The 26,359-nt window shown below is 49.0% G+C and overlaps 2 protein-coding genes across 3 annotated transcripts in view; one reads left to right on the forward strand and one right to left on the reverse strand.

Moving 5' to 3' along the window:
• The window catches only part of LOC127577454 (fatty acyl-CoA hydrolase precursor, medium chain-like), a 459,511-nt gene that overhangs the window by 2,241 nt on the left and 430,911 nt on the right, over nt 1-26,359 (reverse strand). The window lies entirely within an intron of this gene.
• LOC127577323 (protein SSXT-like) lies at nt 1,293-25,589 on the forward strand. 2 transcript variants are annotated; one of them, XM_052028437.1, is made up of 9 exons: nt 1,293-1,457; nt 5,814-5,890; nt 13,904-13,988; nt 17,715-17,832; nt 19,191-19,400; nt 21,799-21,900; nt 22,941-23,060; nt 23,291-23,418; nt 24,106-25,589. In XM_052028437.1, the coding sequence occupies exons 1-9, from the start codon at nt 1,389-1,391 to the stop codon at nt 24,130-24,132; spliced, it is 936 nt and encodes a 311-aa protein (XP_051884397.1). In that variant the 5' UTR covers nt 1,293-1,388; the 3' UTR covers nt 24,133-25,589. The 2 variants fall into 2 exon arrangements, with proteins under 2 accessions (XP_051884397.1, XP_051884398.1); XM_052028438.1 differs by lacking the exon at nt 19,191-19,400 and having other exon boundaries at nt 1,297-1,457.

Below are 26,359 nucleotides of genomic sequence, written 5' to 3' on the forward strand. Positions count from 1 at the left end.
TCCTATTTCTTATGTTCTTCTGGTGGAAACAGAAATAAAAGGACAAATGTTGTATGTCCTGCAGTTGAATGAGAAGGAGAATGGATGTTGGTGGAGACTGAAGTGAACCAGTGAATTACAGAAGGAAAAGCCCCTGCAGAACAATTAATGGAGAGGGGTGGGAAACTTTTCACATGTTGGCCTCATTTTTAAGGTGGTGCAAATTCTGCAAGGTGATCTGTTGAATGTGGAGTGTGGGATATGGAACAAATGCAGTTGGAAGCCCTGTCCTCTTTGGTGGAGGGGAAGCTATGATTCCAGGAGAAGGATTTGTCTTGGAACCGTGTGGAAATTGTCATCAGCAGGACAGATGGAACAGAGATTGGAATGGAATCAGTACAGGAAGTGAGTTGGGAGGAGGTGCCGTCAAGATAGCATGAAGGTCTGTGGGCTTGTTACTGTTAACCTCTCCTCCGACATGGAGAAAGACGCACTGAGAAAAGGAAAGGGAGAGTCAGATGGACAATGCGAAAGTGGAAGCACGAAGGAAACTGGCAGCAAAGGTGATAAAACTAAATGTTGCAAAAGAGAATGAAGCAGCCCCAATATCATCTTCAATGGATGAAGGGGTGAGGGACTGAAACAAGAATGATTTCACATACCCTCCAAGGAGGTGGGCAAAGCTGAGTCCATGCAGATTCCCCACCTCCTCATTTCAGTCCTGAACAACCTACCTGCCCCTTATTCTGAGACTGTGCCCCTGGTTCTTGTCTCCTCAGCCAGGGAAAACATCCACTCTGCATTTAGTCTGTCAAGCTCTGTAAGAATTTGTGAGCTCTCTCATTCTGCTTCGGGAGTGTGTCAGGGGAGGGAGAATGTGAGAGCGGAGCGGAGGATGGTGTCAGAGTGAGGGCTGAGTGCCACTCAAGGAGGAAGGATGGAGGAGGGCCAGAGTGACGGGGGCGGGGCCAGAGCGACGGGGCGGAGCCGGAGTGACGGGGGCGGGGTCAGTGACGGGGGCGGGTCCAGTGGCGGGGCGGGGCCGGGGCGACGGGGCGGGGTCAGTGACGGGGGCGGGTCCAGTGGCGGGGCGGAGCCGGAGTGACGGGGGCGGGGTCAGTGACGGGGGCGGGTCCAGTGGCGGGGCGGAGCCGGAGTGACGGGGGCGGGGTCAGTGACGGGGGCGGGTCCAGTGGCGGGGCGGAGCCGGAGTGACGGGGGCGGGGTCAGTGACGGGGGCGGGTCCAGTGGCGGGGCGGAGCCGGAGTGACGGGGGCGGGGTCAGTGACGGGGGCGGGGTCAGTGACGGGGGCGGGGCCGCCGCTTCGCCCGCCGACGGACGGACGGAGGGAGGAGCCGCTGCTTCGCCCGCCGACGGACGGACGGAGGGAGGAGCCGCTTCGCCCGCCATGTCCGTGGTCTTCGTCCCGCAGCGGCTGCGGAGCAAATGCGAAATAAACCAGGCGACCATCCAGAAGGTGAGCGGGGTTCGGGCCCGGCCTCCCGGTCACGGTCCCAGGCCGGCCGGGTCGGACCTGGCTCCCCGCCGCCGGGGCTGTGGGTGCGGTGTAAGGCCGCGGCCTGGCGCCTGGAGTCCGGGGCGGCTGTGGGGTGGGGAGCGGGGTGGGGAGGGGGACAGGGTGGGGGTGAGGGAGGGAGGGTGAGGGTCGGGGTGGGGTGAGGGAGGGAGGGGAGGGTGAGGGTCGGGGTGGGGTGAGGGAGGGAGGGGAGGGTGAGGGTCGGGGTGGGGTGAGGGAGGGAGGGGTGGGGTGAGGGAGGGAGGGTGAGGGTCGGGGTGGGGTGAGGGAGGGAGGGGAGGGTGAGGGTCGGGGTGGGGTGAGGGAGGGAGGGGAGGGTGAGGGTCGGGGTGGGGTGAGGGAGGGAGGTGAGGGTGAGGGTCGGGGTGGGGTGAGGGAGGGGAGGGTGAGGGTGAGGGTCGGGGTGGGGTGAGGGAGGGAGGGGAGGGTGAGGGTCGGGGTGGGGTGAGGGAGGGAGGGGAGGGTGAGGGTCGGGGTGGGGTGAGGGAGGGAGGGGAGGGTGAGGGTCGGGGTGGGAGAGGGTGAGGGGTGGGGTGAGGGAGGGAGGGTGAGGGGTGGGGTGAGGTGGGGTGAGGGAGGGAGGGTTGGGGTGAGGGTAGGGCCGGGGTCGGGGTGAGGGAGGGGCCGGTGGGCCCCTTGCCCTCTGGGTACGAGCTTCTGACGCCGGGTGTCACTGGGAGGCGCCAGTCCCGGGCTGGGCTGAGGGTGGGTTGGGGTTTGGGGCGCACCGGCTCAAGGAGGGGGTCTGCCTGACTCTGGGGGAGAGGGTGCCCTGACCTGGGTTTTGGGCGGGGGTTCTGGTGACGGGTTGGGAGCCAGTTTGGGGAGGGGGGTGGGGGTGGGGGTGGGGTGGGTGTCAAGTGCTGGGTGGCGATGGATGCCGGGGTTGGGCGGATAGAGCTTTGGTGTTGGGTCAGGCTGGCGGTTCAAGAGCTTTATAAATGTTGTGAGAGTCTCTGCCTCCACCACTTTCGCAAGCTGCGTGTTTCGATTGTAACCCCCACCTCCCCCCCACTGGGTGAAAAAACAATTCTCCAGTCCCCTCTAAATCCCTGTCTCATTTAGTAAGACAAATTACAATTACATGTTGTAAGCCAGATACAATTACAACATTTAGAAGACATTTGGATAGGTACTTGGATGATGAAGGGAGTAGAGGGATACAGGCCCAATGTAGGCAAGTGGGGTTAGCATAGATAAGCATCATGGTCAGCAGGGACAAGGTGGGCTGAAGGGCCTGTTTCTGTGCTGTACAACTCTATGACTCTAAGTAATGAGGATATAGCCTGTAACCAAACATTCCTATCGAAGGTGTATGAAATTCAACAAACTGCAGTCAGTAACACAACCAAACGTCCTGCCGCAAGATATATATAGGGTTTATAAGTACATTCACTTCAAAGGGGACAGGGATGGAGGTAAAAGAGGTGGGGGAGTGGCTTTGCTGATCAGGGACAGTGTCACAGCTGTAGAAAGTGAGGATGTCCTGGAGGAATCATCCACTGAGTCAGTGTGGGTTGAGGTCAGAAACAGGAAGGGAGCGATCACCCTATTGGGAGTATTCTACAGACCCCCCAATAGCAGCAGAGACACTAAGGAGTAGATCGGAAGGCAGATTTTGGAAAGGTGCAAAAATAACAGGATTGTTGTCATGGGTGATTTCAACTTCCCTAATATTGATTGGCACTTGCTTCATGTAACGGGGATAGATGGGGTAGAGTTTGTTAGGTGTGTCCAGGAAGGATTCCTGACACAGTATGTGGACAGGCTGACTAGAGGAGAGGCTGTACTGGACCTGGTACAAGGCAATGAGCCTGATCAGATTTCTCGGTGGGAGAGCTTTTTGGAGATAGTGACCATAACTCCTTGACCTTTACCACAGCCTTGGAGAGGGATAGGAGCAGACAATATGGGAGAGTATTTAATTGGGGGAGGGGGAATTATGATGTTATTAGCAAGAACTTGGGAGCGTAAATTGGGAACAGATATTCTTGGGAAAGTGCACAGTGGAAATGTGGAGGTTGTTTAAGGAATACTTGCATGGGGCTCTGGATAGGTTTGTCCCATTGAGGCAGGTTAAGGATGGTAGAGTGAAGGAACCGTGGTTGACAAGAGACGTAGAATGTCTTGTCAAGAGGAAGAAAGAAGCTTACCTGAGGTTTAGAAAGCATGGATCAGACAGGGCTCTGGAGAGCTACAAGGTAGCCAAGAGGGAGCTTAAGAATGGACTTAGGAGAGCTAGAAGGGGGCATGAGAAGTCCTTCGCGAGTAGGATCAAGGAAAACCCCAAGGCATTCTACACGTGAAGAATAAGAGGATGACTAGAGTGAGGGTAGGACCAATCAGGGATAGAAGAGGAAACGTGCCTGGAGTCAGAAGAGGTAGGGGAGGTTCTTAATACTTCAGTATTCACCAGTGAGAGAAACCTTGCCCTTTGTGAGGATGGCATACAACAGGCTGATACGCTAGGGCATGTCGACGTGAGGAAAGAGGATGTGCTGGAACTTTTGAAGAACGTTAGGATAGATAAGTCACGGGCCAGGTGGGATATATCCAAAGTTATTACGGGAAGCGAGGGAAGAGATTGCTGCGCCTTTGGTGATGATCTTTACATCCTCATTGGCCACAGGAATAGTGCCAGATGATTGGAGGGTGGCAAATGTTGTTCCTTTGTTTAAGAAAGGAATTACAGATCAATGAGTCTTACTTCAGTGGTGGGCACATTACTGGAGAAGATTCTTAGAGACAGGATTTTATGAGCATTTGGAGAAGCATAAGGACAGTCAGTATGGCTTTGTGAGCAGCAGGTTGTGTCTCACAAGCCTGATTGAACTCTTTGAAGATGTGACAAAGCACATTGATGAAGGTAGAGCAGTGGATGTGGTGTACATGGATTTCAGTAAAGCGTTTAATAAGGTTCCTTATGGAAGGCTCATTCAGAAAGTCAGGAGGCATGGGATCCAGGAAAACTTGACTGTGTGGATTCAGAATTGGCTCGTCCATAGAAGACAGAGGATGGTTGTAGAGGTCAGTGACCAGTGGTGTTCTGCAGGGATCTGTTCTGGGACCCCTGCTCTTTGTGATTTTTATAAGTGACTTGGATGACGATATGGAAGGGAGGGTTACAATGGGACATTGATAGGATGCAAAGTTGGGCTGAGAAGTGGCAGATGGAATTCAACCCGGTAAAGTGTGAAGTGATTCACTTTGGAAGGCCGAATTTGAAGGCAGAATACAAGGCTAATGGCAGAACTCTTAGCAGTGTGGAGGAACAGAGGGATCTTGGGATCCGTCCATAGATCCCTCAAAGTTAGTGCGTAAGTTGATAGGGTTGTTAAGAAGGCGTACGGTGTGTTGACCTTCATTAGTCGGTATTGAGTTCAAGAGCCGTGAGGTGATGTTGCAGCTCTGTAGAACTCTGGTTAGACCACACTTGGAGTATTGTGTTCAGTTCTGGTCGTCTCATTATAGGAAGGATGTGGAAGTTTTAGAGATGGTGCGGAGGAGATTTACCAGGATGCTGCCTGGATTGGAGAGCATGTCTTGTGAGGATAGGTTGAATGAGCTGGGGCTTTTCTCTTTGGAGAGAAGGAGGATGAGACGTGACTTGATAGAGGTGTACAAGATGATAAGAGGCATAGATGCAGTGGACAGTCAGAGACTTTTTCCCAGGGTGACAATGGCTAACACAAGGGGACATAATTTTAAGGTGATTGGAGGAAGGTATAAGGGGATGTCAGAGGTAAGTCTTTTACACAGAGAGTGGTGGGTGCGTGGAATACACTGCCAGCAGAGGTTGTGGGAGCAGATACATTAGAGACATTTAAGAGACTCTTAGACACATGAATGATAGAGAAATGGAGGGCAATGTGGGAGGGAAGGGTTAGATAGAGCAGGATAAAATGTCGACACAACATTGTGGGCCGAAGGGCCTGTACTGTGCTGTAGTGTTCTATGTTCAATACACAATATACACTGCAACTACCTTTCATTACAGTCTGATAGTGTAGATCCCATCAAACCATACCCAGCCGTGGTCTTGCATAAACATGTTATTCCTAACTGCCCTCTGATGACGACTGGTAAGCCATTCAGTTCTGTTGAAGCCACTTTGTCCTTCAGAGGCTCACTCTAACTTTCTAATAGAGTCGTAGGCCATGCAGCCCGCACCCCAAGCCTGCTCTGTCAGCCGATGTAGTGGCTGAAATCCTGCTGTTACCTTAATGTACAAGGCTCCTTGGCTCAATCAATGATTTGATGGACCTTTAGTAAAAGTGGCAATGTTTTTGCTTTCAGTTACTTGATGAGAACAACCAGTTAATTCAGTGCATTGTGGAGTATCAGAACATTGGCAAGGCTGCAGAGTGCACGCAGTAAGTCATCGAGTGTCTGACTTCATGGGAGGGAGGGGAAATTGGGTTGGAACGGTATTAATACTCAGGATTGAAATGAGTTGCTAAGTTTAAGTCGCTCATATTTATTTAAAATGAATACAAAAGATACATTATGAAACAGTAAAACGTCATTTAAATATCAACTTGCAACAGTAAATTTATGGGAGAGGAGAAGGTCGATTTTCCCCATGATGGGGGAGAAAAGTTATTGAGGCTATTTTCCCATCCCAGTACTTCAGCAACCTTGCAGTTTACAACTCGTGTTCTTTGGGTACTCTTGGACGGTGCTGAGGGGTTACTGCCTCCTTTCAGGTCCTGAGTTCCAGATCCACTCTCACAGGTGGAAGCCTCAATCCTCACCTCCTCTCAATTAACAAATAGAACCATAGAACCATACAACACAAAACAGGCCCTTCGGCCCACCATGTTGTGCCATCCATCAAACCACCCTCACACTATCTAACCCTTTCCTCCCGCATATCCCTCTATCTCACATTCCTCCATATGCCTATCCAACAAACTCTTGAACCTGTCCAATGTATCTGCCTCCACCACCACCCCAGGCAGTGCAAATGTCCTGTGGTTAGCCCTTTCTGCCTAGAGAAATAGGAATTTCCTGATAACTCTGCTGAGGTCTTCATTAATTTTTTAGACGAGGATTAAATCTCTCTTGTCTCTCCCTGGCTCCCAAACAGCCCTCAACCTAGGTCACTCCTCATTATCAAATTTTCCAGCCCTGGAGAATCTCCTCTGCACCCTGCTCTGTTGCCACCACAACCTTTTCTGTGGTGTGGTGACCAGAACCACACTGACAGTGTTACCATACACTGTTCTGCAGTCTTGTTTAATATGATTTCAGTATATTCTTCCTGCTCTTGTACTGTTTTACTTGGCCAGTAAAGTTTCTCGTATGCCTTCCTCACCGTTTCATCCGCCCACCCAGCCTTCAGGGGTATCTGGGCATGCTCCAAGTCCCCTCTGTGTTTCTGAGTGCCCTCCCATTTGTTGTTTCCCCTCCCCTGATCCATGAACTTGCTTCTGTAGATTGAACATGTCAGGTTCTGCTTCCTTGACCTGTCCATTGAGACCTTCCTAAGGTCCACAACATTCGTTCTCACTTTGGCCACACTCTTAATTTCAGTATCATTTGTTAACTTCATCATTGTGGTTCTCCATGTAAATTCCAAAAAAAGGTTAATTACTCTGATTTATCATTAAATATTTAAGTTATTGTGGCCCACTGGTTTCCAGCAGGGTGCAGTCAGTTGGGTTTGTCACCTTGGGAGAAACACTGAATGATTGTGAACTGTCTTGTGGTCAGAGAGTGAAAGGGAGTTTATCGTGAGTCAGTTATCAGGAATCGGAATTGCTGGTTTCTTGCAAATTTCCACTGTTTAGCCCCTTGGGTTAAAGGTGGACAACTTCAGCATTGGACAGCAGACCTCTGGACTCCTCTCTCACATTATACAGCAACTTGTGGCGGGAGTAAACACGAACCTGCAAATGCTGGAATCTGGAGCAAAAAAAAACAAACTGACCCGAAATGTCGACTGTCCATTTCCCTTCACAGATGCTGCCTGACCCACTGACTTCCTCCACCAGTAGGTTTTTTTTGCTCATGCTGGGAGGAAGCTTGAATGGACCTTCAACAAAGGCAGAGACCTGTTGGCCTGTCCTTGTGCTGTAGATTATGTCCTGCCAGTGATTGTACCTACTTCAGGAGGAGATCTCTGGTTGTGAAATGCTTTGGGATGTTCTGAATTGGTCAAAGGTGCCATGGTAGCACAACAGCAGCACAAAATAGGGGGCTATGTGGGAGGGAAGGGTTAGACAGATCTTAGAGCAGGATAAAATGTTGGCACAACATTGTGGACCAAGGGCCTGTAGTGTGCTGTAGTGTTCTATGTAACTCTTTTTAATGCCACGTTGTTGATTGTCTCTTCCCTCTGTGCCTGTGTCCCCATCACATCCACTCTCCTGTTCCCTGTATCCTGCTTCACGGGGTTAACTTTGCACTTTGTTGAGGCTCTAAGCTATACAGCGGAGCAGACTCAGTGGGCTGAATGGCTGAATTCTGCTCCAAGGTCTTATGGTCTCTCTCTTTGGAATTTCTCACTCTTTCCAATTCCTTCTGTGTGACTGTCCCCACATGTTTAGCCCACACTATGTGGGTGACACTTCTGCAGCCACCAATTCCCTCTGATCCCTTGTTGGTTTCTGCTGCATTCATTTACAATGTTGCTCCAAAGGCTGGAATAACTTACGTTATATTCTCCCAAATTGTCCCTCTGTGTCTCCACAACTTTTTCTTCCCTCAGGAGCAGGCTTCTTGCATTGACTGTGCCCAGGGTGACTCCAGCAATGGTTCACCCCTGCCACAGACCCACCCCGAGTACCCTAATAATGTGCTCATGAACCTACTTACAGGCTTCATCGGCTTTTCTTGAATACCAGAGAATTCCAGCGCTTGTTTGCGTTGACTACACCTCCACTGCTTGAACCTATGAGGAGGAGAGACCACTTCCTCTGGCTGATCCCTGGGAAGGTGTAAGCCCAGTACAGTACAGAGGGTGTAGCATTGGTTCACTGGCAGCTTGAGCTCTGGACCACTGAGACAGAGACTTGGGTTCAAACCCACCATGGCAGCTGTATGAAGGGGGCAGTGCACACACTTCTGTCTACATCAACAGTGCTGAGGTTGAAAGGGTTGAGAGCTTCAAGTTCCTAGGAGTGAACATCACCAAAAGCCTGTCCTGGTCCAACCATATAGATGCCATGGCCAAGAAAGCTCACCAATGCCTCTCAGGAGGCTAAAGAAATTTGGCATGTCCCTTTTGACCCTCACCAACTTTTATCGATGCACCATAGAAAGCATCCTATCCAGATGCATCATGGCTTGGTATGGCAACTGCTCTGTCCGAGACGGCAAGAAACTGCCGAGAGTTGTGGGCACAGCTCAGCACATCACAGAAACCAGCCTTCCCTCCATGGACTTTATCTACACTTCTCACTGCCTCGGTAAAGCAGCCAACATAATCAAAGATCCCACCCAGCCTGGACATTCTCTCTTCTCCCCTCTCCTATTGGACAGAAGATACAAAAGCCTAAAAGCACATACCTCCAGGCTCAAGGACAGCTTCTATCCTGCTGTTATAAGACTATTGAACAGCTCCCTAGTACGATAAGATGGACTCTTGACCTCGCAATCTACCTCGTTATGACCTTGCACCTTATTGTCTGCCTGCACTACACTTTCTCTATAGCTGTTACACTTTATTCTGCATTCTGTATTGTTTTACCTTGTACTACCTCAGTGCACTGTGTAATGAATTGATCTGTATGAACAGTATGTAAGACAAGTTTTTCACTGTACCTCGGTACCTGTGATGATAATAAACCAATTCCAATAAATACATCTGGATCTAAACTATAAAATCAGAAAATGCAGAAAAGATTCACAAGGAGGGCTTGAGTTACGAGGAGAAACCGGATAGGTTGGGACTGTTTTCCCTGGAGCATAGGAGACAGAGGGGTGACATAGAGGCATATAAAATCATGAAGGGCATAGATAATGTAGATGGTCACAATCTTTTTCCCAGGTTGGGAGAATCTAAAAGTAGAGGGCATAGATTTAAGGTGGGGGGACGCGTGGTGGTGGTACGACTTAAAATGGACCTGAGGGGCATCTGTTTCACACAGGGTGGTGGGTATATCGAATGAGCTGCAGGGGTAGATGCAGGTACAATTGCAATGCTTAAGACATTTGGACAGGTACATGGATAGGAAAGGTGCCTCTATAAGGTCACCTCTCAGTCTCCTGTGCTCCAGGGAAAAGGTTTAGAGGGATATGAGCCAGACACAGACAAATGGGACTAGCTCAGTTAGGCAACTTAGTCGGCATGGACAAGTTGGGCCGAAGGGCTTGTTTCTGTGCTGTGTAGTTCTATAGAGGGAGCTTCAATCTGTATCTAACCTGTGCTGAGCCTGCTGTAGGAGTTTCATGGGTTGGTGTCAAGGGAGTTCAGTCTGTATACAACCCATATCTTATCAGGGAGAAAGGTCAATGGTGAATTAGCCTATTAGATGAAATGGATGATGATGGGTTGTGGAGTCAGGCTGCAGTGTTTGCAGGCACTGCTTCATGTTGACAGTTTGTTCAGTGTGAATGTGTCTGGGCTCGACTGTAACCTGATGCCAGCGCCCACAACTGCTGCTGTTGTTGGTGCAGATGCTCTGCAGAAGGTTTCATTCCAGTCTGGCAGGTTTGTGACAGAAAACTCGCTGCTTGTGTTGGCTTTCAGCTCCTGAAGTCTTGCATTTCTTTCACACCTTTCTTGGCTGTGGGCTGTCCGAAAGCACTTCACAAACAGTGAAATGTGTTTAAAATGTAGTCACTGTTACAGGAAATGCAGCAGCCATTTTGTGCGTAGCAAGCTCTCATGAGAAGCAATGTGCTAATAATTTGAGAGTTTGTGGTGTCTTGCAATAATAAGCTCAGGCCCATGACGTGATATGACCACCAGGTCCAGGAACAGCTACTTCCCTACAACCATCAGGTTCTTGTACCGACCTGCACAACCCTAATCCCACCTCAGCAATGGAACACTACGGACCACCTCTTGCACTGCCGTGGACCTGTCTCTAATTGTCCCTTTTATTTGCACTGATGTCTTGTTTTGCACAGTCTTTTTTCTGTCTAAATTACACTGTCTTGTGTAATTTATGTATAATCAATACTCTGTGTGTTCCCTGAACTTGCGTGCCTGTGATACTGCTGTCAGCATGTTTTTCATTGTACCTGTACCTCACTGTACTTATGCACGTGACAATCATCTTGACTTGATTGTTATCCAAAGTGTTGTCATGGGATCTTTGGCACTCGTGAGAGAGAGAAGGTGGCAGCTGTATTTTAAAACCAAATGATTGCACCTCTGGCATTGCAGCAGCTGACGTGCTCAAAGATGCCCAGTTGGGTTTTGCCACGATCACTTGGCTCCAGACCTCATCACACCATCGATCCAAACGTGGACCAAAGAGATGAATCCCAGAGGTGAGAGGGACTGCCCTTCACATCTTGGCAGCATTTGACCGAGTGTGGCATCAAGGTGTCCTGGTATAACTGAAGTCAATGGTGATCAAGGGAAGACGTTCCAGTGGCTGGAGTCATACCTCACTGAAGAGAGGTTGTGGTTATCAGAGGTCAGTCCTCCTAGTCTCAGGACATCTCTGCATAAGTTCCTCAGGGCCGTGTCCTCGGCCCAACTGACTTCAGTTGTTTCATCAATGACCTTCCTGCCATCATTGGGTAAGAAGTGGGATGTTCACTGATGATTGCACAGTGTTCTATTCCATTTGTAACTCCTCAGCAAATGAAGCAGCCCACGCCTGCATGCAGCAAGACAGAAGAGTCCAACACTAGCAAAAGAGTCTAACCACCTACCCTTGATATTCAGTGGCATCACCATGGCAGAGTCCTGCACCAGAAACAACTTGGGGCTCTCTATTCTCCAGAAACAACTGGACCAGCCACACACACACGCTGGCTGCAAGAGCAGGTCAGAGGCTGGGTATCCTTTGGTGAGTGATCACCTCCTGATACCCCAAACCTTTCCAAGATCTGCCAATCGTTTCATTTCCCCCTCAATCCTGATGCAAGGTCCCGACCTAAAATGTTTCTTTTGTCTTCTCTGATAACTGTGTGATTTGACCTATTGCTGCCCTAGCTGTTAATGGACTGATTACAGGTTCTGGGGCTCTGGATTTTGGTCATTTTATTGCCTTCCTGTGAACATTTCTTGGTGGATCTCGAGCTCTGAGGCATCGTCGGGGGCTGGAACAGCACGAGCACCACTTTGATGCAGTCTTCACTCTGTACCCCAGCTGCCAGAGAGAGGACTTGAATCTCTCTCTGACAGAAAACACAGCTCAATAACATGCTCTTATTTCTGTCTTTAATTCAGCAAATCATCTCAAACTGTTTTCCTGGGAGCATTATTAAGATCCAGGGGGATCCTGGGGGAGAGGATGTTCAAGAAGGTGGGAAGATTTCTGCAGGCAGCTCCAGAGCTGGAGCCTCATTGGCCGAAATCAGGAGTGCAGGAAACTCAGGGCTGTGAGGTTGGAGGAGATGGGGAGGACAGAGGTTGTTGGATTTGGAAATAATAGAATCCATGGTACTAAATTGTCATTTGCTTGTTTGGCCTCCACACTGTTGAGTTAACACTGTAGGATTAGGAGTGGAGGGGATGGGGAAAGGGATGCAGTGTGGTCTCTGTCAGAGGGCGATATCCACCCAAGGTCTCAGCAGTGTTACCAGTTCTGCATGTCCTGGAGTTACCTTCAAAGGACCAAACTGGCAGCCCACACTCTCCTACCATGGGTCAATCCCTTGCCATCTGCCAGTTCCTCAGGGCCTCACCTTCTCACGGCCAAATGGAAAGCAAACATACTCTCAAAGGTCATTGAACTGAAACGTTCACTCTTTCTCTCTCCACAATTGCTGCCTGACCTGCTGAGTATCTCCAGCAGGTTCTGTTTTTATTTTATATTTTTAGCATCTGCACTGCACTTTTTGAACAGTCTGTTACCTCATTGGGTGATGTTCACTTTGCCACCTGTATCTTTAAAATCTTCACCAAAATGTGATCTCTGATACCAGTCTGGTATTCTGAGGTCAAGGTGAGATTTTTGCCGTTGTTCACACTGAGGGTGCTTCTTGTCCACAACTCCTGTGATGGATACAGTTTCATGCCAAAGAGGAGGCCCTTGGGCCCCTTGTGTCCATACCTGCTGATTAAAAAGTATCCAGCCAGATTGTACCTTACCTTGGACTTTAGCTCTTTTACAGCTCATAAATATATTTAAGTAGTTTTTAAATGCATTGAAGGTTTCAAACCCCGTCCCTCTTATATAGGCAATGAGTTCAGGACCCACCATCCATTAGTTAAAAACATTTCTCCTTCACTCCCTTTTTTCTAAACCATTTGTTCTAATGTGATAATTTTCTGCTTATTGACTTCTGTGCCAAGGAAATTAGAATCCTCCTCCTCATCCTCTCCTGACACCTCGTGATTTTATACACCTCAGTTAAATTTCCCTTCTGTCTCTTTTGTTCCACATAAAAGATCCCCAGCTAAGATGGTCGATCAACTCTCTTTCTCCAGTTCTGGAAATATCCTTTTAAATTTCCTTTGCTTCCTCTCACATCTGTGCTGTTACATCCTCCCAGTGGTGTGGTGATCAGAATTGTACATAGTTCAGTGGCCTTGGTGCTGTGGCCATGGATAGGAAAGGTATAGAGGGATATGGGCCAAACATGGGCAAATGGGACTAGCTCAGTTTGGCAACTTGGTTGGCATGGTCACCCTCCCCCCACCCTCTTATTCTGGCTCCTGCCCTCATCCTTTCCAGTCTCGGCCCAAAACGTCGACTGTTTATTTCCCTCCCTCCGCAGATGCTGCCTGACCTGCTGAGTTTCTCCAGCACTTTTTGTGTATTGCTTCAGATTCCAGCATCTGCAGAATCTCTTGTCTTGGTGTGGACAGGTTGGGCTGAAGGGCCTGTTTTCTATGCTTTATCGCTCTGACTGCATGACTTTAGTAATGTTTTATATACAGGCATGGTAGTGTAGCAGTTAGCGTAACGCTATTACAGCGCCAGCAAACTGGATTCAATTCCACCTGCTGTCTGTAAGCAGTTTGTATGTTCTCCCCATGTCTGCGTGGGTTTCCTCTGGATGCTCCGGTTTCCTCCCACGTTCAAAAGACGTACGGGTTAGGAAGTTGTGGGTATGCTATGTTGGCGCCAGAAGCGTGGCGACACTTGCGGGCTGTCCCCAGAACACTTTATGCAAAATTGCATTTCACTGTGTGTTTTGATGTACGTGTGACTAATAAAGATATCTAAAATGTTGTCACTGTTAGTTTTTGGAGTTGGACAGAAAGTAGAGGAAAAGTTGGTTGAAGAATGAAATATCTTATTGTTGCTGCACAGGTACCAGCAGATCCTGCACAGAAACCTCATCTACCTGGCCACGATAGCAGATTCCAGCCAGAATGTGGCCACTGCCCACCCTGCGGTAAGTGACGGCAAACAGCCGAGTGATTGAGGGGAGCAAAGTGTTTACTGCCTCACTGTATGAACCCTGGAGGTCTTTGGCCTGTCCTGACCATCCCCTAGCCGGATCCCCTCCTCCTTCCCCCCATCCCTTAACCTCCCAACCTCCCAGCCTGTCTGCCCCCTGGCTGGTTCCCCTGCTATTAGTATTGTAATTGCTTCACCCCTTTAGTGATCCAACCACCAACAGTAAGGTACCAAACATGAATTGCTCCATGGTTAGATAATAGACACGTTCTGTGTTTTTTTTTCTCTCTGCTCTTACTAATCTATCCTTAAAACATTTTGTTTGTACAGCAATCCAAGTTAAGTGCCGTGCCAAGGTAATCCGTCGTTACTAGCATGTCTAGACAGATAGAGGCTCCCCTTCATATCTTTGTTCCAGCCTACCTGGTATATTCATCCATTTTCCTAGAGAATTGTGACCTGGTCTTGCAGTGGGACCCACAGGCTGTCTTGCAAAGCACTTAAATTATAGCACTGTACAGAATTATTTTGCTCTGCTCCCTAACATAAAACCCTAGTCGCTGCTGTTGGGCTAAATGTGCAGTAAATCTGTTCAGATTAACTGACCCAATTATAGTTCTATTAATTTGCTCATAGCCTAAATTCCAGCATATTAAGCTGTCATGTTAAAATTTAAACAAATCTGGATATTATGATCAATGTATCTTAAGTTTCCCACTTATTTCAATTCCCCAGCACAGAATCCATAAGGTGTTAGCGATTAGTTTGCCTCAAGTCCTATAATTTTCTCTTTAAAGCTTTCTCTTGATATAATTTCTCCACTGCTTGTTCCACGAAAAAGGAGAGAAAATCGACATTTAATGGTTTTAATCACTTATTATAATCTAATTTCTTTTTAACAGTCTCAGTTTTTCTTTTAACACTCCATAAATATTATAACATCCTTTTTGCTTGCTATCCCTCGCAAAGTTTTGCTCTCCATTCCCTTTTTGATCCCTTATATCTCTATCTTTGTGCTGTTAGGAAGCTGTGGGCATGCTTTGTTGGCACCAGAAGCATGGCAACACTTGCAGGCTACCCCCAGCACATTCTACGTAAAGATGCATTTCACTGTGTGTTTCATAGAACATGGAACAGTACAGCACAGAACAGGCCCTTCAGCCCACAATGTTGTGCTGACATAGCTATTCCCTCCTACCTACAGAATGCCCAGATCCCTCCATTTTCCTCTCATTCATGTGCCCATCCAAGCCCCTCTTAAAAGCCCCCAATGAGTTTCCTCCACCACCCTATCAGGCAACGCATTCCAGGCATCCACCACTCTGAGTAAAAACTGTACCCCTCACATCTGTTCTGAACCTACCCCCTCTCACCTTAAATGCATGCCCTTTCGATGACCATGTGAAAAAAATGTATAGCTCTCTGGTCCCCTGGCTTTGTGTCAGCCATGAGTTGAATGCAGTCAGTGCCTTGCTCCAACCTGTACATTGTGCTGGGTGTAGGGGTGGGGGGACTACTGTCCTGGCTGAGCCTGGGACAAGGGAATGAACCCTAGGATGAGGGAATGAGACTATCCAGCATTTGCAGAGGGAGACGTCACAACTGGTTTCGTCGGAAGACGGGCAAATATCCTCAACTTTTCTTTGAGTGACAGCGGGTTTTGTGGAGTGTTTATAGCCTTGCATTTCAGAAATGGGATGGAATCCACAACGGAATTGAGTGTGTTGAACTTGGGGAAACTAAATGATTGAGGTCTATGATAAGGGAGCACGTCCAGTTACTGTAGGAGGCAGTTCAGTCTGTGGGGATTCTCTGATGCAGGGAATGTGCCCTGGGGTAGGTGTGCAGCAGCGGGGCATCTGACAGGATGAAGTGTACCTGGTCTCTGGGAGGAGCAGAGCTGATTTGAACAAAATTCTTAGTCCTCATCCTGTGCTGAGACTTGGAGTGGATCTTGACTGTAAGTCAGTGATTTCGGGCTTGAAGTGTTCAGTTTCTATTTTCCCTCCGCTTCAATGTGCTTTCAGTTTTATTTATTTGCATTTGTCAAAATCAGGTGTTCTCAGTTCTTAAAAACATTCAGTCAAGAGATGAATGGGATTGACGTAGGATCGGTGTCAATGGGTGCTCGATGGTCAGCATGGACCTGGTGGGCCGAAGGGCCTGTTTCCGTGCAGTATCTCTGTGTGCATCAATTTTTTTGTTTCCAGCAAGGACAATTAAATTGAACAACTGGAGGCCAGTTCAGGCTTTACCTCAATTATTTCTTCAGCAGAATAATCTCTTTCTTGTGATTACGTCGTCTTTATTTCCTCGACCTATTCCTGCCCACGCACTTTAATGCTTTTATCACCACTGTTGTTCTACTGGTCTATAAAATGCATATTCATTGTCAGTAGTCTACATGAGCACTTTGAAAACTATATACAATATTGTTAAAACCAAATGAACAAAAAAATAAATTTAGCATGCTTGACATTTGTTTTTGGTGTAGTGTGTTACCGGTAATAAAATTTTAAAAATGACTGTGCAGGCAGGCCTTTGGAGTTTTCTGTATCTTCACCAGTCACCCAGGCATCTGTCAGCAAAGGATTGTTTGCATGTTCCAGGTGAGCCCTTCACCTACCTCGGTGCTCGTTTTCCAGTCCATACCAGAGGCTGCTCCCTTCCTCTCGCTGTCCACTGTTTGTGTTTTCTTTCCCCTGACCTCGGCACTGCTGATGGTGTTGATGTGCAGTTGTCTGTTGGGATGTGCCCAGCATCTGCTCTCTGTGTCCCAGCCTGAAGGCAGTGAGAGGAGAGTTGGGGCTTGTGTTTCTATCCTGTCTTTCACAACCTTAAGACAATTTCAAGTCCTCCAGCACTGAAGAAATTTTGAAATGTATCCACTGTGGAAATGGAGGAAATTGGGCAGCCAATTTATACACAGCCAGATCCCACAAAGGACCATATGTTAATAACCTGATGATATGTCTGAGCACTAAATGTTATAAGGGACACTGAGGAGACCTCTCCTGATCTTGCAGAAGGAGCTCATCCACCTGAGAGGTTAGAGACGAACTTGGTTTAACTCAATACATGGGTGGGAAGTTCAAGGGGGATATCAGATGGAGGTTTTTCACCCAGAGAGTGGTTGGTGCATGGAATGCGCTGCCTGGGGTGGTGGTGGAGGCAGGTACGTTGGTCAAGTTCAAGATATTGTTAGGTAAGCATATGGAGGAATTGAAAATAGGGAGATATGTGGGAGGAAAGGGTTAGATAGTCTTAGGCGAGGATTAAAGGTCGGTGCAACATGGTGGGCAGAAGGGCCTGTATTGTGCTGTATTGTTCTATGGTTCTCTCACTTAATACATGGATAAGGGGAAGCTTGCTGTGAATTTCCACCTGTCCCCATTTGTTACTGACCAGTACAACACGGCTTTCAAATAGTTTTGTTTTTAATTACAGTTTAAAAGTGGTGTTTGAAGACTACCTGTGATCACCCACGGTCAAACACTTGACCATTCTCTTCTGGTCAGCTTCTACCTGCTGAGGTGTGGTCTGGGTGAAGCCCGATCTCACCATCACAAGCAGTGAATGCACCAGCCATCCAACTCTCATCTGGTACAGCCACCATCGTAGCATCTGCCTTCCTCCACAGTTCCTTCCTTCAGGGAACTCATTGACCTCAGCAGAAAAGCACTGATTGTATCTTCAACATCTAACATGTTCTCTCCTTCAGACGCTCAACCAGCCAATGACGATGGGGCCAGGGGCAATGGAACCTGTTGGAAGAGCTGCAGATGCCATGGGAAGTGGAACTCCTCCCCCTGGACAAGGGAACCCTCATCAGATGGCAGGTTAGACCCTGATGTCTGAAGGAGCCTTTGGTGTGGGGAGGAGAGAGGGCAGGCAGGGCTGGGCAGGAAATGGCTGGTGCTGACGGGGGCTGAACCCGCTTCTTTACTTTCCCAAACTTTCACTGACTTATTTTTCCTGGGATAGACAGGGAGGGGTTTGGGGACAAGAGCACAAAGGTTAAGTGACTACACCAGCACCCAAGAGGCCAACACTGTTGATTCAGGAATATGCTCAAGTCCCAGTTTGGCTGCCCACAAGACCAGTCTGTGATAGTGACCATGGAACTACAGGATTGTTGAAACCCATCTTTTGATGTACAGAGGGATCTTTGGGTCCATAGCTCCCTGAAAGTGGCAAAGCAAGTAGATAAGGTGGTAAAGAAGGCGTATGGCACGCTTGTCTTCATCAGTCAGGGCATTGAGTTTAAGAGTCAGGAAGTCGTGTTGCAGCTGGATAAAACTTTGATTTGGCTGCATTTGGAGTATTGAGTGCAGTTCTGGTCACTGCATTACAGGAGAAATGTGAAGGCTTTGGAGAGGGTGCAGAAGAGGTTCACCAGGATGTTGCCTGGATTAGAGAGTATTAGCTATAAGGAGAGGTTGGACAAACTTCAGTTGTTTTTTTCTGGAGCGTCGGAGAGGGGGGACCTGATAGAAGTTCATGAAATGATGAGAGACAGACAGGGTCCACAGTCAGTCTTTTTCCCAGGGTGGAAACGTCAAATACTAGAGGGCATAGGTTAAATGGGAAAGTTTAAAGGACATGTGCAGGGTAAGTTTTTAACACACGGTGGTAGGTGCCTGGAACATGCTGTCGGGGGGGAGGGGGTGGGAGTAGATCCAACAGTGGCATTTAAGAGGCTTTTAGACAGAACACGAACAGGCAGGGAATGGAGGGACATGGACCGTGTGCGGGCAGCTGGGATTAGTTCCATTTGGCATCATGGTCAGCACAGACATTGTGGGCTGAAGGGCCTGTTCCTCTGCTGTATTGTTCTGTGTTCCATCTGGTTCACTAATGTCCTTCAGGGGAGGTCTACTGACCTCACCCAGTCTGGCCCACATAGGACTCCAGACCCACAACACCATGTCACTCCCTCAACTGCCCTCTGAAAAGGTTGGGTGAAGTTCTCAATTTAGGGGTAATCAAATCAGGTTTTGGTCGTAGGACCCCCCCCCCCATTCCCAGTTTTCTCTCTGATCCAGCTTTGCTGTCAGTTGGGAGGTTTCCATCTGGATTGTGGGTTTTTTTGGTGGGAGGGAAGCGGTGAGATCACTCGTCTCCTGGGGACTGAAATGGAAAAACACCATTGTTCATTTCCAACCAACCTCTCTGTCTCTCGCCCTCCCCATGACAGCTGGAGCCCCCTTTCCCCAGGGACAGACTCACTGCCAACAGGTTACTCCAAGCACCTCGATGAGTTTACCTGCCAGTAGCCATGGCAACATGGGGAATTTCAACCAACCGGTGGCTCCCCTGCAGAGCATGCCAGCCCAAGAGCAGATGGGGGTGACTGTGGGCTCGTCCCTGGCATCTCACCTGCAGCCAGGTGCTCAGCAGAACCCAGGTAGGCGTCACAGGCATTTATTGTCTTTGAGAATGTAGTGATGCAGCAGTGTCCTGCGAGACCATGATGGGTAATTGTTGGTGTTGGCTCAAGTTACATGGAGGTTCACTGGGTAATGATGACAGATTTCATTCCCAGAATCACATCGGAGATCAGAACAGTGTGACAGCTCCAGGGTCACCTTGTTGCTTTTTATCTATAGTAAACAGACCGTAAACATTCAGGTTGCTGTGGTACGACTTGAGTTTGCAGTCTTGGGGTAATTAGTCCCATTACAGAACCTTGATGGTGACAAGTGGTTTTGTACATTGTGGGTGAGAGCTTCAACAGTAACTCCTGGCCTTGACGTGGGTAGTGGCTGTTTATCAAAATTTCACCTGGCTTTGCTGCACATCTCTCTCCCAGTAAGACAAAACTATCAATCACCATCCCCAAAAACTCCAATTAACCCCAAGCTCCCACTGTCTTTGGGGACTGTTTTGGATTTCCACAACCCTTTTCTTTGAAACTTTGGAACGGCTTTGCTCAAATTTGTAGATGATGGCCCCTCACTCTGGACTCCTGCACCAGAACAAATAGTTTCTGTTGATCCTACTAACTCTGTGTCAATGTTTTAAACATTGCCTTCAGGTGACCCTCAGCTGGAGACCGTGCACGTCCAACCTCTGTAACCTGCCCTCAATTGGCTTCTAAGACCAATATTTTGGTGAATTTTTGCACTCCCTCCAAGGCCAGTGTATCCTTCCTGAAGTGCTGGAATGGAGGATGGCTGTTTCCGAAAGGATCTGATCATGGCCTTGGGAAGCAGATAAATTGGCAGGAATCTGGTGTACCCAATACCCAGTGAGCTGCACCGTAGTGTTGTAGAATCTTAGAGAGATAGAGCGCAGAACCAGGCCCTTCGGCCCACTGGGTCGGTGCTAACCATCAAGGACTCATTTACATTAATCCTACCCAAACTCATTTTACTCTTGTCCCCCCGATTCTTCCCCTCACTGACACACTTTGGTTAATTGACCACTGGAAATTGCCCCGATCAACCCTCACACGTTTGGGATGTGGGAGGAAATTGGAGCACCTGGAGAGGCTTGTGGAATTTTGTTTTCAGAAGTCTAAATTAATGGTTTGGGAAGAAAGGATTTTGAATCAAATTATGACCAGCTTTGTTGTGGTGCTCTAGACCTCAGCTACTACTGTGAAGCCCATCTCCAGCACCTTCTGTAATGTCATGGGAATTCTGCTGTGTGTGCAGCACGGAGATAGATTTGGAATATTATTAAGAACTTATTGATAAATTAAAACCTGCATTTTTGCACCCACAGCATCTCCAAGCTGAATGCCCTGCCTCTGATTCACTTCCCCAAGCCCCCACTGTTCATGTGTGAGCCTTGACTGTAACTGTTAACAGTTTTCATTATGCAAGGTTTAACTTTTACATTCATGGTCATTACATTCACTTGTGTTAACTTATTTTTGAAAACCAAGCACCATTGCCATTCATGTAGCCCCCTGGGGTGATGCACCATTCCAACATTTGATGGAGTTCCCCATTCAACTCAGCCCCTTCACATGCAGTAGCAGAAGGAGTCTATACTGTGGTCCTTCCCCACAGAGCCTTAGCATTGGCTGCACCAAGCTTCAGTGCGTCCCTCAGCACGTACTCCTACAGCCGGGACTGTGCCAGTCAGCAGCGTTCCCTTACGGACATCTCGCTGTGCTGGGAGACCACCAAGTTTCAGGCAGACCAAAGGGTGTCCTTCACTGAGTTGATGACCTTCCAGCAGACAAGGTTTAAGGTGCAGAAACACTTATCCTGTCCACACAAGTGACTTTGCACCCTTTGACCATGTGGTCCAGCCTCTCCCTGCTTCACACTTTCCACACTGCGGAAATCTCTCCAGGAGCCCCAGCTCCCTCTTAGCTGACATCCAGGGCGTTTGGCTGCCTGAAATGAGCAACCTCGCCAGGGAGCTGAGAACCAAGTCCCAGCTGATGACACATCTCGCTGAATCTTCTTCCGTGCTTTGTGAATGACGATCAGCAGCAGGAGGTGGGCGACATTTAGCTCTCCCCTCTCCCACTCTGCTCCATCACTCAGCCCCCCCACCCCACCCCCTTTTGCCATTCAAGACCCTCCCTGTCCCCACTCTGCCATTGTTGCCCTGAGCACCGCTGATATCACCACAGACACATTCTCTGTCTTGCCTCCTGAACCCAACACAGATTGACCAATCTCTGAGTTCACCTGCAGAGTCACAGCCTTCACTGGGAGAGTTTTGGGATTCTGTTTCCTCTGTGGGGAGGGGGGAGGTAAGGGGGAGAAGTTCTGCTTCACGGTTCGCCTTTGTCAGGCTCTGAGGGCAAGCATTTTACCCGTGTGTTTATCTGTTGGTGTCAGTTCCTGCACAGCAGCAAGGATCCCAGGGAGAATTGTTCAACCAGCAGTTCAACCAGACACAGGCTCCGGCCGAGGGAATGAACCTGCAGCTTTATTCAGAAGGTAATCAAGCAACTCCAGTCAGGGATGTGGCGTAATAAATAGCGGGAGTCGGTTGTCTGTCTCCCCTGTTCAATTAGGTCATGGATGATCTGACCTTGAGGCTGTGAATCTCTAAAAGTCTCTGCCCCAGAGCTGTGGAGATGGAGTCACTGCACATTAACAAGGTGGGGGTTGGCAGAGAGTTGAACTACCAGGGGGTCAAGGGGAGAGCGCAGGAAAGTGGCTTTGAGGCCAACATTGAATCAACTGTGACCTTATCGAGTGGTGGGCAGTCTCGAGAGGCTGTATGCCCTTTCCTGTTCCTTATTTTCCTTGTGATTTAATCAAGGCTTTAAAGTACAATCGGTCGAAGGGAGTGAATGTGGAGAGAGAATCTCTTAGTTTGGGGTCACTAATGAGAGGTCACAGAGCAAGAGGAAGTTGTGTTTTGCTTCGGCCTGGGGTTCATGGTCCATTTTACCGATGGGAGCTTTATATCTGCAGGGTTTTTAAAATGGAATTCTGTTCTTGTCAAGTTATACTTTATTGTCATTCACCCACATGCTATAAAAACACATGGAGGAACAAAATGTTGATTCCCAGACTGACACGACAGAGGACATACATAGGACAGAGGGCATACAATACACGCAGACAAAAAAATTTTGCAAGTACAAATAGTGCAAAATATGGTATGTATAGAATACAAAATTAGTGCAAAACTGAGTTGGACAAAGAAAATGCGGAACTCAGTATGTTACACTAGATGGACAAACATGTTCAGCAGCAGCCAGAGTTCTTATGCGCCGTTGTGCAAACCAGGGCTTCTGTCTGGGCACCCGGTTGGGCGGAACCCTGCTCGTGGGGATTGAGAATCCAGCTATCAGTCACCAGGAGTGTGTGTATAGAATGGCTGTGCCCAAGACCCAGGATGGTGACGACTTGACCCCAGCCAGTGGAAGGGACAGAGATGCTCGGACTTTGGGGAACTTTCAGCCAGGCTGATTCTGTGGCTTTCGGTGAAGGAAGTTGGTTTGCTGATGTGCGTTCTCTTCTTCCAGGCAGTAGCTGGTTTGGACCTCCTCAGGGGCAGTTCCAGCAGAATCCCAGTGCCCACCAGCAGACCTTCTACCAGCAGTACGGTACCCAGCAACCACTGACCAGCACTCCTCAGGAATTCAGTGAGTTTCAGAAGCCTCCTGGTGTGCAGATTCTGGGATCCACTCCAGGGAGGGCAGGCTGTCCTTACCCACACTATACCCACTCTTGGCCACATCAGCAGTCCTGCCACACTGACGTTGGGAGCTTACAGAGGGGCAGAGTTCAGTTCTGTGATCACACCCAGCATCACACCACCGATTCCCAACGGGTCAGTTCATTGCCTAATTGCCTTATTTTCTGCTTCCTGCAGATTCTGCACAGAACTCTCAAGGACAATTTAGAAGCTTCCAGCAAGATCCAGGACAACAATACGTGGCTTATCGACCTCAGCAACCTGCCCCAAACCCAGCCCAGCAGCAGGCCTTCCAGTACGGACAGGTACGGGGAGGTTGCAGGGACGCTGCGGCGATCCAGTCAGAGAGATGCCTCGTCATGTCATAGTGTTTCACGTCCCTCCAACCATCCTGAATCGCCCCATAGGTGCCCCCCTCACCCTGTGCTCCCCCCCCTCCCACCGTTCCCCCCCTCACCCCATGCTCCCCCTCCCACTCCTCCCACCACCCTGTGCTCCTACTCGCATCAAGGGCAGGTTCACAGTAGAATAGACCCTCAAACTCTTTCTTCCAGCAGACACTGAGTGCCCACCTGTCCTTGATCAGTTTGCCTCTGTTCCTTGGTGTTTGGACTGACAGCCTTGACCGTTGAAGGACTGTTGTCAGTCAGTCACTGACTCTCCTTCGCTCTTTCCCTTGAGGTTAGGTGGATTTCCAATCCAGGAATGCCCTGTGTTTGTGGTGAGTGCTGTCCTAGATCTCCTGGTCACTCATCAGACCAGTCCTGCTGTTTTCTGGTAGAGAAGCCAAGAGTCTCTCCAAGTGTGGATTGAGGTAGGCTCAGGGCTGACTGCACTCTGCAGCTCCCCAACTAACAGAGAAGGGATTGATCGGAAACCCTTTGTATTCCCCTCCCAACCACATTCCCATACCCTGCTCCCAAATCCCAGTGCCCTCCCTCCTTCCCCTCCCCACCTCCCAGCCGGTGTGACCCGAGTGTGTTCTCTTTCAGGGAGCGGCATTTGGAGGGTTTCAGTGACTGGACGCAGTCTGAACGCTGGAGGACTGCATCTCACTGTGGACGCTGTTGCATCTCGATCAGGCAGGCCTCCGGAAACGAGGTTGATGTGGGGGTGGGAAACCCTTCCCCACCCGCTGTCAGCCCTGGAACACTGGGGGATGCAGGAAGCTGGAGGGAGAGGGCTGTGGGCCCCTCTCTCCCCACACTGCCCGCTCTCTCACGCCTGCCCAAGAGACCTCATCATCTGCCTGGGACGGTTCAAGGTGGGGCTTCCCCCACCCCCCCCCCGTCCCCCCAAGGCTACCTCTATCCCTCCTCCAACCTCAACCACCTCTTCCTGCTCTCCACGCCCTTCCCCAACGCCCCCCCCCCCCCAATCTGTCCCAGCCACCTCCAATCCCTTCACCCCTCAGCTATCTATAAGCCCCCATCTACTGTCCATTGCTCCCCCCGTCCCCGGCATGCGCTCTCCCCTGTGTACCTGGCAAGCTGCCCACCTGCCTCTTGGATGTTTGATCTCACTGGTGCCTGGGACGTGGACTCCCTGACCCTGGGGAGGGGCAGGGCATCATCCAGAGGTCATCTTGTTTGATCTGGATCACTCCCATCTCATGAAGACGTCATTCCCTCTGCCTCATGGCTCCTGACCCAGGTTCTTTGGTACAAGTGGACACAATCCTCCAGTTGTGGTAGGTTCAAGGCCGAGGCTCAGTACCAACCCAGGTCATTCACCCCCTCCTGCCTGTGCTGGCTCTTTCAAAGAGCTCTCCGATTGGTCCTACTCCGCCTCTCTTTCCCCCATCCTACAAATTTTTGCAGTTCAAAGATTCCCCTTGGAAAGATCCTGTTGAATGTGTTTCTACTGCCCTTTCACACAGTGGGTCCCCAATCACAGCAGCTCGCTAGTTTACAGAACTTCCCGACATCTTCCCCCTCATTCTTCAGCCGAGTCCTTTGTCACAAGCCCTCCTGCCACTGGAGACGATTTCCCCTCATGTACTCAGTCAATCCCCTGCCTCTGGCAATCTCCTGAGCAAGGAGAGAAGCTGCAAGCTTCTGCAGTCCCTCGCACTGAATGGAGGGAGCGAGGGATGGGAACAGGCCAAGTCCATGATATGCAGAACCTTAGCATCAGCTGCAGAGGTACTGACTGACAGCCTTCGCCCTGCCCTGTAACCCCTCTCTGGGGCTCTGCTGCAGACAGGGCGGTGTCAGAGTGGGGGGGAAAATGTGGGCGAGTCTGCTGGCTGTAAATACGCTCAAAGCACATTGGTAACAAGACAATGTTGGGAGAGGTGGTGTCTGGGCAAGTGATGGTGACCACAACCGTGGAAAAAGCCTGTGGCTGCTCACCCTCACTGGGGATCGTCGCAAATCAGTTTTAGTTTTGGAAAGTAAATCATTTGGGTATTTGGTACTTTTAAGGTGATGTGATTTGTGTAATATTGTGAAGATTAAAGTGGTTTGTAAGTTCATTGGAGAGTGAGGTTGAATTTATATCTGGGAATCTGTTGGGTGTGAGAAATGTAGTTGTTTAATTGCAGCTAACTATTAAAATTTTGTTAATAAAATGTTTACTGTTGACATGTGCACCAGTTGTAACCAAGCTGTTCAAATACATGGCCCCAGGTTCTTCGAGGGAAAGTTGGTCATCAAAATTTGACTCTAATCAGCATAGGGAGATCCAAAGTTTTTGGACAAAAAGTACGTATTAGTGAGTGCCTTAAAGGACAGGAGGGAGGGTGAAGGAGATGGTTCCTGAGCTTATTCTCAGCTGCTGAAAGCAGAGCCTGTGATGGAGCGATCGAGATGAGGGACATGTGGGAGTTGGGTGTGGAACAGATATATCTCAAAACCAGGCTATCACAGATATGAGAAGAGGTGGGTTTCAGAAAATGGATTAGAGTTACTGGCAAAACATTGGGCAGAGGTAATCATTTCAACAAGGCATTGCATTCCTGGTGTCTTAAAACAAAATCAGGATGACCCAAAGTGCTTTACAGTCAACAGGTCATAAGTTTGAAGCTTACAGTAATGTTGGAAATGATTTGCTTGTAACATCTAACATAATTCAGGGATCAGTAATGGGGGCACTCGGTAGAAATCCCATTCTTCAAATTATGCACTGAGATTTTTTCAAGTCTCTTCAGAATAAAGTGTTTTTTTTAATCAAGTCCCACACACAATGCAACACTCCTTCAGTAATGTGCCCATCAGCAACGCAGAGCTCCCTCAGCACTGCCTC

This window comes from Pristis pectinata, chromosome 13 (genome assembly GCF_009764475.1).
Source record: "Pristis pectinata isolate sPriPec2 chromosome 13, sPriPec2.1.pri, whole genome shotgun sequence".
Lineage (NCBI taxonomy): Eukaryota > Metazoa > Chordata > Chondrichthyes > Rhinopristiformes > Pristidae > Pristis > Pristis pectinata.

Bases quoted from the DNA above. Each gene is read 5' to 3' on its own strand.
- LOC127577323 (XM_052028437.1), top strand. From the start codon at position 1,389: ATGTCCGTGGTCTTCGTCCCGCAGCGGCTGCGGAGCAAATGCGAAATA. The intron at 17,833-19,190 runs GTTAGACCCTGA...TCCCCATGACAG, and splicing joins GAACCCTCATCAGATGGCAG to CTGGAGCCCCCTTTCCCCAG. The intron at 23,419-24,105 runs GTACGGGGAGGT...GTTCTCTTTCAG, and splicing joins AGGCCTTCCAGTACGGACAG to GGAGCGGCATTTGGAGGGTT.